This window comes from Myotis nattereri, assembly GCF_964212035.1.
Source record: "Myotis nattereri genome assembly, chromosome: 7".
NCBI classification, from domain to species: domain Eukaryota; kingdom Metazoa; phylum Chordata; class Mammalia; order Chiroptera; family Vespertilionidae; genus Myotis; species Myotis nattereri.
In genome coordinates this window covers 34,398,619-34,412,239 of record NC_138082.1, presented here as the reverse complement: position 1 = coordinate 34,412,239, position 13,621 = coordinate 34,398,619, and the positions used below count along the sequence as shown (strand labels likewise).

At 44.0% G+C, this 13,621-nt stretch overlaps 1 protein-coding gene across 1 annotated transcript; it reads right to left on the bottom strand.

Moving 5' to 3' along the window:
* Positions 1 to 337: 337 nt before the first annotated feature.
* COPS8 (COP9 signalosome subunit 8) lies at positions 338 to 9,588 on the bottom strand. The gene is made up of 8 exons (XM_081095433.1): positions 9,420 to 9,588; positions 8,414 to 8,484; positions 7,274 to 7,322; positions 5,526 to 5,658; positions 4,753 to 4,860; positions 3,139 to 3,201; positions 2,198 to 2,245; positions 338 to 1,285 (listed from the first exon to the last, which is right to left on the bottom strand). The coding sequence occupies exons 1-8, from the start codon at positions 9,495 to 9,497 to the stop codon at positions 1,206 to 1,208; spliced, it is 630 nt and encodes a 209-aa protein (XP_080951559.1). The 5' UTR covers positions 9,498 to 9,588; the 3' UTR covers positions 338 to 1,205.
* Between the last annotated feature and the right edge of the window lie 4,033 nt (positions 9,589 to 13,621).

Genomic DNA, 13,621 nt, shown 5'->3' with positions numbered 1-13,621 from the left:
TTTTTTAATAGCCTGTTGACTTTCGATGGGCTCCCCAGGGATGGAGCCTTGATTTGACGGGGCTGTGAACATCTGGCACCGTATCAGTTGTGGCTCTTAGTTTACTAGTAACATCGAGAAACTCAAGTGCTGTTCTTATAACCGTAGATGCAAAGTGAACATTTTGTGAACAGATCTCTTAAAATGAGTGGAAACTGGAGTTCATGTAATTGCCACTATACAGGTCATTTCTATTTTAATTAAGAAACTCCTATTTTAAGGGAGACAGTGATAAACTAGAATGTCAACAGAAAAACCAGGATAGTGAAATTTCTAGAAACTGCCTTTGATGAAACAGTTGAAGAAATCAATTAAATATTTATTGAACAAATGCAAAATAAATGAACTCAAGGGTGTTTTAACCTGAAAATACAATAAACAACTTCAAATATTCAGAGGGCTATCACACGAAAAATGAAAGACTTGTTCAGTATTTTTCCAAAAGGCAGAACTGAACCGAGGGGGAAACACAGCACCCAGCAGGCGGCAGTACAGCAGTACGAAGTGTTACTCATCTCAACAGCTTCTTCCCAATACACCTTTCCCCCTTCTGAGAAGAAACAGCACAACGTAACACTTCTCATAAGCGTCTAAAGTGTCTCAAGTCCCACTTCCACGGGAAGCCCTCCACTGCCAGCAACGGATGCACTCACTCAGGGAGGAACCCAACAATCTGGTTCACTAAGGAAACGTCTCTTGTTCCTCATCATCCTATATCAGTGACTCGCGGGAGCGGAGGAGAAAAGAGAGCATATTCTCCAAAAAGGGTGCCTCAGGACCACCCCCAATTCAGACAACGCCCCCGGGGACAGCCTTCCTCAAACCGGATGGGATAGCACCGGGTGCGGGTGGGACAGACGCTGCCATGCACTATGCTGCGTGAGGCGGGGGGCTGCACCTACGAGTCCCGGAAATAGAGGCTGACTGCGTCGTCCTGGCAGCCTCACCCACACTGCCAGCTGCCACCAAAGGAGAACTGTCTCACCACTACTCAGCATGATGTGCAAGGACAAATATATAACATGCTTTATATTACATCTGTATTTTATCACATACTCAGTATGGAGCGCCGAGGTGCTTAATCCATCCAATAAACTGAAAATACAAAATTACATTTGTCAGGATACGGAACGCTGATGAGGTGTCATCGTAAAGCAGATGAGGCGTCAATTTTCGAGGAAAGCCACGTAATCGGTGAGCCTGGCGAGCTGCTGTTCATTGGGGATCGGCGGAACTGGGGCAGGCTCTGGGTATGCAAGAGTCACAAAGTCAGTGTCCAGAGTAACACAGCTTTGGTTCTGCACCCCCCCTTCCCCACGCCTCTTCAATTTTACATTAAGAAAACTTTCTCAGCCCTGACCGGTTTGGCTCAGTGGATAGAGCGTCGGCCTGCAGACTCAAGGGGCCCAGGTTCGATTCCGGTCAAGGGCATGTACCTTGGTTGCGGGCACATCCCCAGTTAGGGGGTGTGCAGGAGGCAGCTGATCAATGTTTCTCTCTCAATGATGTTTCTAACTCTCTGTCCCTCTCCTTTCCTCTCTGTAAAAAATAAATAAAATATATTTAAAAAAAAAAAAAGAAAACTTTCTCAGATTTGCCCTGACTTTGCACATCTGAAAAGTAAGCCAAGAAGTCTTGAACTTTATGAGTTTTCCCAAACAGGGAGTAAAGCCCCGTCGGTGTGTTGTTACTGAAGCTAACATGCCACATCCCTTTGAAGAGAACACAGCTCTCCTTGGAACGACCCCTACCCACGTGACATGTAACTCCACGGATGAACCACCGAGTGCTTCCCGGGCGAAAGCACTGCTCTGGGAGGCTTCGGTGTCGATGGAGGGAAAACACAAAGACCACACTGTCAGGGTTCCACTCTGCTTCTCAGGTGGCAGGTGGCAGCTGGGATGCTGCTGAGGCCCCATCACGGCTCCCCCTCCCGACACTAAGGCGGCCCCACGGCTGGGCCCAGGGCACTAGCGCTCAAGGTGAGCTACAGAGGGGAACCCACACGTTCACTCTTACAACCACGTATACTATTATCAATACCAAATAAAGAATTTAATCTCTTTACAAGGTTAGAACTAAAACAAAATAAAAACTACAAAAAAAAAAAAATGAAGAACAATGAAATGTATTTAAATGAGCGCATGAGAATACATACCTGATAAGGGAATAAACCTGTTAAAGGAGACATCCAAGGCCCCTGCAACTAAATAAGCAAAACATAAAGTCCACTCACAGAAGTCATTACAAGGAATTTCCACACACACACACGCATTAACGCCATATGCATGTACGGCCACTATTCGTCAACAGAGATACCACTGCCCTCTGACTCGCTTCTCTAGTCCTCCAGACCGCCGGGCCGGCTTCCCCCTGCACCGCGCAGGGCTGAGCACCCTGACATCCGCGACACTCGACTGTGGAGCAGCGTCAGACAGGAGCTCGGTGCTGAACAGACGGCAGGGGCTGTGGGTGGGCAGTAAGGCCGCTCTCGCCCGGGCAGCAAGAAGCCTCCTGGTCAGGGGAAGGAAACCAGGGCAGGACCGGGCCTGGCCCGAGCAGAGAGGAAGGCGTAGGGGCTGGGAGCTCACACTGAGACAGTGCAGCCAACGCACCTAATTTAAAGCCTTAAAAGGAAGACCAGGTAACGTGATTGTGTGAAGGTGGAAGGCACTGAAAGTCTTGTTTAGAAGAGTCTACGTGTCTAAGTACAAGAGGAAAGGGGAACATCTGAGTATCGAAATAACTTCCTAAGGCAACAGTTTAGACAGTAAGGACAAACAGTTAGAAATGGCTCCATAAATGAAAGAATGGGAGATTAATATTTAGTAAAAGTTAGGTTGTAACAGGAATTATAAAACACCCACGTAAAATAGTTTTTTGTACAGGAGATACATTTTTAATAATTAAGGTAAAACTAGGTGACTTTTAAGATCCTTTCCACCCTACATGTCTGTCATTCTGTATTTAATATGTGATTTATTTTCATTTTGCTAGTACAGCAGAATCTTATATCAAGTTACTCAAATTTAATGTCTGAAAACTAAAGCGGTCCCAGGGAGTTCCATGCTGTGCACACGGGTGAAGAGCTCCACCTACCTGGCTTTTTGGGCATGACCATTCTTGTGGTGGAGTCAGCTTGCCATCCTTGCTCCAATATCCCTATAAATGTGTATTTAACACAAAAATGAAGAAATAACTTTTTGTAGTTTTTATTTTGTTTTAGTTCTAACCTTGTAAAGAGATTAAATTCTTTATTTGGTATTGATAATAATACACGTGGTTGTAAGAGTGAACGTGTGGGTTCCCTTCTGTAGCTCATCTTGAGCGCTTACTCTCAATGGCATCACTTTTTCGGGAGACCTGACACATGTAGTTTAACCTGTCACGTGCAGTTTTACTAGAAAGAAATGCTACAGTGTTCTCATGTAATCTTAATTTTGAAACATTTGTGAGATAGATCAAAGCTTCCTTTCACTTTATCAGGCTGGTATAACCACTAATAGATGATGTGTTTTCTACAAAGTACTATGGTATTAACATGATCAGTTATTAAAAACAGATGTAAGAAAAACTTACATGGTACTTTATGTAACCATTGTATCAGTAATAACAAAGGTGATGGAACCATACAAAGAACAGCTGACATGTACAGAGAGCTGACCAGTAGGCACATGGTAGGTGCTTTTACAGGATTTTACATCATCACTGTAATAGCTCTCTGAAGTGCACATGCAACCATAATTAAACAGATGTGGGAAATGAACTAGGGCAGTGATCAGCAAACTGTGGCTCGTCAAACTGCGGCTTGTGAGCCACATGCGGCTCTTTGGCCCCTTGAGTGTGGCTCTTCCACAAAATACCGACTTCTGCGCATGGGCCACGAAGTTTCAATTGCACTGTACGTGTGTGCCCGCACGTGGTATTTTGTGGAAGAGCCACACTCGAGGGGCCAAAGAGCCGCATGTGGCTCACGAGCTGCGGTTTGCCGACCACGGAACTAGGGAATTCTGGTAATTTGTCCTAGGTCACATAGCTGGCACGGGTGTGGGACCACACTTCTACCCAGTATGGACTCTGGGGTACAGCATTTATTGGATTTCCAGAAAAGAGTCAAATAAATAAATGCTTGCTTGAGTAAGTAATGGTAAGATTTCCTCTGAGAATTTTCATCAACCTGCTTCTAAGGGTCTAGAGCTGTGCTAGGCCTTGGGCATATAAGGATAAGATGTGATGCTCGATGGAACTCCGTTTTGCCAGAGAATGAAAACGTCAATCATTATAAAACAGTGCCACACAGCGTGTGCAATGTTCTATCTCACTCCAGCATGGGAGAAACAAAAATGCAGAAGCACATCTGGGGACCAGCGGGCAGGAGTGGGTGCCAGCTCCCAGGGTAGAGGGACCGGTAAAATCGTGAGGGAGAAGATGGGCTGGAAAGGGGTGCTGGGATGAGTCCACCAAGTCAGAGTGAAGTGGGATTTCTAAATGAGCAATGGGTCAACTCTTCTCTCTCGCTAACTTGGTGGCATTGGCACTTGCCCTGGTAATGACCATGTGGGTATTCACATACTGTGCCTGCCATCAAGGCATCTGCTGCCCGGCCCTGCTGGGTGCTGGGCTGCGTGCTTCATGTCATCTCTCTAAAAAACATGCACAGCAAACACCTCCATTTCCCACTTTCCCTGAAAGCAACAAGTAGGCCAACCATACCTTTCACAGCCTCTTCCACAGGGAGCCCGACGAACGCCGCGAAGTCGTCCGCGATGATGGAGGTGTAGGCCTGAGAGACCAGGGCGAAGGCCCGTCTCCTCGTTGCCTCTGTGCGGGAGCAGAGGGTGGGCAGAGTGACAAAGGGCTGACGTGTTTGAAAGGCGTAATTAAATGACATTATTGTTCTTGTCCAAATGTTGTGAGACTAGATCAACCCAAAGACTTCTGTTCATTGTATGAATTTATAAAAGAGTCAACCAGGAAGACTGGAAGCAAGTGTTGGGGGTGGGGGAACGGAAAGATGGAGGCAGGGATGAGTTTCATTATGTTTCATCAGGCTTTTCATCTTTGCGCATCTATGCCCTGGATTGATTAGTAATAAAATCTAGAAGTTAGAAACATCACCTATGGAAGGCTGAGGTTGACCAAGTCCAAAGCACGGTCTCTACTTTCAAAAAACTGGTTTAAAAAATCTAAACCCCTACCTTGAAGTTATCAGAGTATTACCAGATTTCATTTTAGTAGCAAAAAAACCTGACCAGAGCAATTCCAATCTAGAATTAAAAGACAGTGATGCCCGGAGCTGTCGATGTCATCACAAGCAACATGAAATGAAGCAGCATGATTATAACAAATGGAAGAAAGAGTTCTGAAAACTGCCCCATTAGCAGAAAATATCTATTTTTAAAACACACCACTGCCTTACTTCAACACTGCAGCACTTAGGGAACAAGTCTAGTTTAATTTGATTCTTAACCACAAAGCAACACTACCTCTAAGTGCTTCCATGATCGGCTGGACCGTCTCAGACCACTGGTGAGCGTTGATGGTCGTGTAGATTCCAGGGAAATCTCTCTGCCAGATTCTCTGTCCTACTGACCAAATGCCCCCAAGTTCAGAATTTGCCTGCAATAAATATTGTCTTTGAGGATATTCACTATACAGATTCATTAACAACTGTATCTTAAAACAATTCAACATTTCTTTTAAGAGATGTAATTACCTTTTAGCTCAATACTATAAAAAAGGTTTTAAAATACTATGAACAGTAAAGTCTATTTATGTTTGATATATTTTTATTTCTTGTTAATCCTCACTTGAGGATATTTTTCTATTGATCTTTAGAGAGAGTGGAAGGGAGGGAGGTAGTGGAAAAGAGGGAGAGGAAGAGGGTCAGGGAGAGGGGGAGTGTGAGAGTAACATCAATGTGAGAGAGACACATTGATTGGCTGCATGTGGGATTGAACCTGCAACCTGGGCATGTGCCCCTGATCAGGAATCGAATCCAGGACCCTTTGGTGCTTGGGCTGATATTCTAACCACTGAGCACACCAACCAGGGCTGATATAAATTTTTATTGTAATAGCAAATTAAGGCATGAGCATGCCGTCCAAAGAACTAAATCTTAGAATTATCTTAAGTATTATTTTCAAAAGAAGTATTTGTATTTGATTAATACATGTATGTAATACACAGACTATATAACTGATATATATACATAAATATATATTTTTAAAATATATTCTTATTGATTTTAGAAAGGAAGGGAGAGGAAGAGACAGATAGAAACATCAATGATGAGAGAGAATCATTGATCGGCTACCTCTTGCACGCTCCCTACTGAGGATGGAGCCCGCAACCCAGGCATGTGCCTTTGACCAGAATCAAACTTGGGACCCTTCAGTCCGCAGGCCGACACTCTATCCATGAGCCAAACCAGCTAGGGCAATATATATATATATTTTTAGGACATAAGTAATAGCAAAATGGCTAATTGCACAGACTGCCAATCTAAGATGTCTAAGGCTAAAGTTGCCAGTAACATCATGCACATAATTGATGGCTGTTCTTTTTTTAAGCCCATGAAGCTGGAGGAGCATTAACAGAATGACCCGGATAAGAAGGAGTGAAAATACTAATTTGGTCTGCTGCTGAATATTGATAATCAACAAAGGATTTTGGGTGGATTCTTGGTAATTTTCTGAAATTTTCACTTCACATTTATGCTAGATACAGTGAATTGCTTGAAAGCAAAAATTTACTTCATTCCACTTTGGTTATTAAGAGGTTATTTCATCTAATCTCCTACCCAAAATAAGAAACCTAAAGTCTTAATTAGCAAAAATAATCTTAATTTTGTGAGTAATCATCATTTTTAGACTATCCTTATAAACATTACCAGGTTCAAACAAGTCCCATAATAGAAAGCTGCATAAATCAGTTAAAAAACAACAGACACCAGACCTTTATCTAAACTGGCTCAGTTGTTTACCTGGTTAAGTGACACATGAAATGTCTCAAGAAATCTGATCAGCAGGAGCTGAGTATACAGACTGCTATATCATCCAAGGAAAATTAAAATTTCTGATTAGAAGAATTTGAAGATCTATTTTTAAACTTTAACACTGGTTTAATAACAATTTCTGTGAACTATATGGGAAAGAAAACAAACTTTTATGAGATGACCATTTAAATGAATGTTGTTACTGTATTAAAGTAGAAAAATAGAAAGGATACTTACAGATTTTATAGCAGGTGGTATTCTTTTCCAAAGATATCTTGCATTATTCCTAATTTTCACCCCCAAGAAAAAATAAGCAATAAAAAAAAACACCTCAGTAAATGTTTAAAATTCTAGATCCCAATATGAACATACAGAAGTATACTTTAAAATAGTCTATAAAATACAAAGTGAAATTTAGTTTTACATGAATTTGTCCAGGGAAAGTAATAGTAGTTTTCCAAATTAAAAGACATGAAATATATTTACCAAAGTAATATTTTGCCATTTGTAGTAAGTTAATTTTAATTAATAATCCAGATCTTAAATTAAGGCAACAGTACACTAAAAGCACAAAGATTTAAGTAGAACTGCCTAAATAATTTCCCTGGTGTCCCTTGACAACACATACAGTACACATGCTTTTCTCCTTGTCATCTCTCCTCCCACCAGTGGGCACAGAGCCACCAAAACTTCAAGGCAGTTTTTAAGAGTTTGGGAGCCTGAACTACAACAAACACAGGATGACAAGATTACAATAAATGAAACATAATTTATGTGATATGTGTGTGATAAAAATCTCGGTTTAGGTTTTTAAAAGATATGAAAAAAATTTTAGAAGAATAAAACACAATTTAACAGTAGTCATCGAAGGGTCATAGAACTCTGAGTTCCTCCTACCCCTTTGCAGTCATGCTTTCTGACTTTTCTTCAACAAATATGAATTAAAAATAACAAGCAGAAAGCTTTCAAGAAACCTCATACATATTGGCAATAAATTCCTCTTAATCTCCTCAACCTTCCCTTTCAATTTTTCTCGGTTTATTGATTACACGTGAAGTTAAATAAATGAAGCTAGTAAGAAAGTTTTATAAAAAGACAAAAAAAAAAAAAGATCAATAGGATTACAGCAAGTTGAAACTGACATTGTAGTTTCTAATAACAAACTGGAGTGCTTTTTAGGTGTATGTAAAACAAATGTAGTCTAGAATAACTCAGCCTCATCATAATTTATGATTCAGTATTTGACACAGATGTATTAAGTACTAGAATAAAAGATACAGCTCCTCATGCCCATGTTTTAGTGATGGTATTTTAATGCATGAATTCTCTATAACCTTGAGGAAATTGCTGCTCTTAGCTTTAGTAAAACGTACTTACATGTCATTATGGAGCAGATATAAAGCTAGAAGCTGACCATACACTGGGGGTGTAGCAATTCCTCCAGGTGCCTAGAAGGCCAAAATGAAAGAGAATGACCTCATTTACATTTATTTTAAAACCTAGAGTATTAAGTTGAAATGTGTTGTCGGCAGTGACTTATCTCTTCAGTGTCTTTATTTGAATGGGAATATTTAAATGGGATCCTTTTCTCAGGTCTCAAATTCTTATATAAATTACCTTACTATTATAAGAAGCAAGTATTTCCAACAGATTCCTAAAGCATGATGATTCTGCCCATTGTATCAAATATGTTGAATATCTAAGTAAATGAGTAACAAACAGAAAAACATCACAGTTGAGTTAGACATTTCTAACCTCACTCAACTTTCATTCATTTAAAAAATCGATTGTGTCTAATAGCAAGCAGCTGTTGTCTCCTTTGGCTAACTTTTTCATACATGCTTTTTTAAGTGCCTTTCTAAAATAAAACCTTAACTTTAATAGCTGGATGATTTAACTTTCACCTCTTATTGAAGACAAATCGGTAAACTCGTCTGCCAACATATGGGACCAACAAGGGCTTCCTGAGCTAAAAAAGGTTCCCATGGTTACACCTTCGTTCCGTGTACGCGCGTGCACACGTCTTGAACAAAATCCACATCCCTCCGCCTGCCCCCGCCACCGGGGGTGGGGGGACATGTTTTAGTAACACGAGCAGCACAGTGGAGGGTGTAAGGAGCAAAGATGAGCAAGATTTTCGGGCTCATTAGCTAAAGACGAACAACAAAAAGCTCCCAGCGAGTTCGGGCGGCTGGGCCTGGGTCCTTGGCCATCCGAGCAGGCCAGGGCGATGGACTCCGCACGCCCAGCTCCCGCGCCCTCCCGGCGCCCACGCCCAGCCCCGTCCTCGACCCGCAGGCCCCGGGCCCGGTTACCCTGGAGACCAGCGCCGCCCGGGGCCCGGAGACCCCGCGGCTTCTCCCCGCGCTACGCGAATGGTTACCTCGAGCTCCTGGTTCTCGCACTGATCTAGCAACTTTTTGAAACTAAAGGCACCTTCTGCCATGACGGCCACGGGCATCTTCCCTGCCGGTCCCACTCCTGCACCTTCCTAAAGAGCAGACCCCAGGCTGTCCGGCGGGGCGTCGCACAAGTGATGACGTAAAGCCGCCGTCGCAGCGTGGACCCCTGCGCAGGCGCAACGTCGGTCCTGGCGCGTCGTAGGTCGTCGCGGTTGCCCGGCAGTGGTCGCCGCCGCTCTGGCCGGCGCTCTCGGTGCTCTGGAGGACTGGCCCGGCCTGGAGGGAAGTTCTGCTGTGTGCGCCTGACCAAACACCCTGGCGGGGAGGGCTTCGGGCCATGTTTGGGGGCTAGTCGATGTCTCTCTCCTCTTTGAGGCTTGACACACACGCAAACGTAAAGGTGCAAAGCGGAGCTTTGGTTCTGCCCCCACACGTGATCCGTCAGTCCTCCCCGCTCTGGGAAGGGCACACTGTCCTTCCACGTGGGGGACCCCACATCCGAGGGCAGCCGCCCGGGACCACCGACTTGGATGCCGCGCTCTGCAGACCTGCCCACCTGCCTCCCTCCAGGCAGCCCCCACGCTGCCAAGCGGCCACAGGTTTTCTGAAACATCAGTGTTTGTTTTAGCACCTGTCCTTCTAGCACCGCCCACCGTAGGCGTTAAGGAAGGACTGAAAGGAAAGAGACCTTCTCTTTCAAGCTATGTCAATGCTGTAATCTCAGCACAATCCAAGGAACACATCCGCATACTGCACAGAAGTAGAGTAAGTAATAATAAAACCAATTTTGCAAAAGTTCTGAAAGGGCCTGGAGCTAAGGGCAGATAAATGTTAGGGGAAGTTTGGAGGCATAAAGAAAGCTGTAGAAAATAATGGCTGTGGAAGGTGCCCAGGGTTTATAGATAAAGCCGGGAAGAGGGAGGGCAGGGGATGAGGTGAGCCCCTCATCTCCTCCGTGAGTTCCCTCTGCACCCGTAAAACCAAGGTAACATCCAGGCTGCTCTGCAAGGCTGCTCTGAGGATTGAGTGAGGTCAGTCTTAGTCCGTGTCTGGGCTAATTCATGGAGATTACTGTTAATGCTATGAAAGTAGCCGGGAAAGGCTAGTTTGGGATGTTCCTTATTCACACAGGGTTTGAAGACACATAGTTTTAAATATTGGATAAATCAAACATTATACTTAAGTTTTCTGGAGGTAAAATGGTTCTGAAGAAGTAACTTTGAGTTTTCTTCTCTTCAAAATAGAGGGCGAAAGGCAGGTGTGGCAGGAGTCTGGGGACCGCCTGGGAGCGACCTCAGACCTCCCCACCAGGGGGTGCAGCCGCACTGTGTAGGATCTTAACTTCCCTCCTGTGGAAGGAAGGTGGACAGGCCTGGGTGGAGCAGTTAGATACAGGCTTATTTCGTCTGGGTTTTTAGCTCAGGGCAGTTAATTCCTCCTCAAAATTACTTTCTCAAATGGAAACCTGGGGCGCTGTGCTTTTGACAAGCCCCTTTCTATTTTTCTTAAAAACAAACGATCAACAAATTTATGTGTGCCAGAAAAATACACGCAGGATACAAGAGCAATAATATAGACTGTGAGAGGGTATTGGCATCGTCTGCTTCGGCCTGAATCTGAAATATGGGGGAGTCGGTTTCAGGATGTCACAGAATCTGGCTGGTTAATCAGATCACATCCCCTGAAAGACGATTCTGCCATTAGACAAATAAATCTCCTACTTCATAATGTGTTTTGCATAGGAGCCATTCTATGTCCGATTTTTAATATTTTACATTTTTGTAAAACACAAAAGGTAACATGTCAATGAGGGAGAGTTAGAAGAATCTGTAGAAAATGGTAAGATGTGTCCAGTACACCATGTCAATGAGGTTTCCTATTAGTGCCATCCTAGTCCATTGTATATAATCTGGCCTCACTGGGAGCTGCATAAATCCTTCTGGGGAACAAGGCTGTGTAAATAAGCCAACATTGTTAAAATATCCATTTTATTTGTTCCAGTTATTCAATCGTATGGGAAATATTATGATATAGGTGACATCTCAAATGCTGGAAAGTGATTGGCTTTCTAATAAATGATGCTGAAGCAAATAACCACACTCAACCCATACACAACAGTAAACTCCAAGTGAATTAGAAATATCAATGCAAAAAATGAAGCCACGCAGTTCTAGAAAATAACACCAGTGAAGTCCTCTGTGGGGGAAGCTTTTTCTTTATGACTCAAAATCCACATTGTAAAGGAAAAGACGAATAAAGGCATAAAATGAGCCGACACATAAATATTGAAAAGATTCCTATGCATGCCCGAAATCCCACATGCAACACTGAAAAATCCAACTTGGAGGATGATATTTTAATACAGACCAGAATCGCAGGGCCGATTTCAGAAACATACGAAGAGTTCCAAAAGACCCAGGAGAGCCAGGTCAGACGGCCACGTTGGTGGTGGTCTCCTTCCTCAGCGTCTCTAAACCCCCCTGGAAGAGAGGCCAGAGCCACTGGACAGCGAGATGGAAACCCTCAGAGACCGTTTACAATGAAACCGGGTCACAAGGTGTTCGAGAGAACTTCAAAATACAAGCAGACGGAGCCGACCACGGAAGCACAAAGACACGTGTGTTTTTGTCTGCATGAAAAAGCAGATGAAGTAGCAGTGCATCAGAATGACCCAAGCAGAGGAAAACCCCAAATAGCCATGGTTGTCACTATAAGCACAGGAGGATTTGGGCTGATGAAGCTTCGGTCTCCCCGAGGGTGTGGCAGCTGTCCCAGGGGAAGCTGGGGGGAAGGGGAAGGGCTGGAGCTGCTCAGACTTGACTCTCATGATGGACCCACAGGGACTTACTTTTAGGGTGGGACCCCGAGCCCAGGAGAAAATGCTGGGAGTGGAGTAAACATTTCTCAGAGAGGAGACAGTGAGGAACAGGAGAGCGGGTCCAGATGCAACTGAAGGAGGACACAGAGCCAGGAACTTTCAGAATCCAAGCTGCCGTATGTTTAAAACACTCCCCACAAATAACAGCGAGGGGGCTCTGAGGATTTGAAAAGCTGGTGCGAGCCACGATTCCTTCTAAATGGTCATGAAAACCGCGTCACAGAAAAATGAGCAACGGAAAAGGATTGAGGGAAGTCCTGGGTGAGTTTCAGGTAAAAAACCGAGGGAAATATACCAAAGCCCTTTAGGAAAATGGGAAAGATATGAACAGACCGCCCACAAAATGTACACATCAACACATAAGAAAAAATGTTCTACTTTATCCCTAATGAGAAACAGATACTGAGACACCGTTTTCACGTATCAGGTTGGCGAAAAATCAAAAGTTGGACAACACACCGTGTTGCCGGGGGTGAGAACAGGTGCCCCTATGTACTGCTGGGGGTGGAGGAGCAACGAAGTACCTCTCTGGAGGGGAACATGACACAGTACATCCAAACTACAGATACACTCACAGCACTGGGCTGAATAGCATCCCCCCAAATTCATGTCCAACTGGAGCCTGCATTTGTGACCTTGTTTGGAAATGGGGTCTTTGCAGAATGTAATTAAGTTAAGATGAGGTTGTGTTAGATTAGGATGGGCCCTGATCCAATGACCAGTATCCTTCTAAGAACAGACCCAGACATACAGGGAGAAGGTGACAGCTGGGGTAGAGATTGGAGTGCTGTGTCTATGAGCCAAGGATTGCCGGCAACCCAGGAGCTGGAAGAGGTGAGGAAGGATGCTCCCCTAGTGCAGTGGTTGGCAAACCTCGGCTCGTGAGCCACATGTGGCTCTTTGCCCCCTTGAGTGTGGCTCTTCCACAAAATACCACGTGTAATTAATGCGCATGTACAGTGCGATTGAAACTTCGTGGCCCATGCGCAGAAGTCGGTTTTCAGAAAGGAGACAGACGAAACAAGTATACAAGATGAGTGTGGATGGGAGAGTTGGAAGGGGTCAACCTCAGCGAACGTACCTCAATCAGATTGGGGACGTTTTTAGCAAAGGCCAGCTTAGGAGTACCCTAATTAAGTTAATAACAATGTACCTACCTATATAGTTTAAGTTTAAAAAATTTGGCCCTCAAAAGAAATTTCAATCGTTGTACTTGTTGATATTTGGCTCTGTTGACTAATGAGTTTGCCGATCACTGCCCTAGGGCCTTCCTGGAGGGCATGGTCCTGCCCGAATCTGGACTTT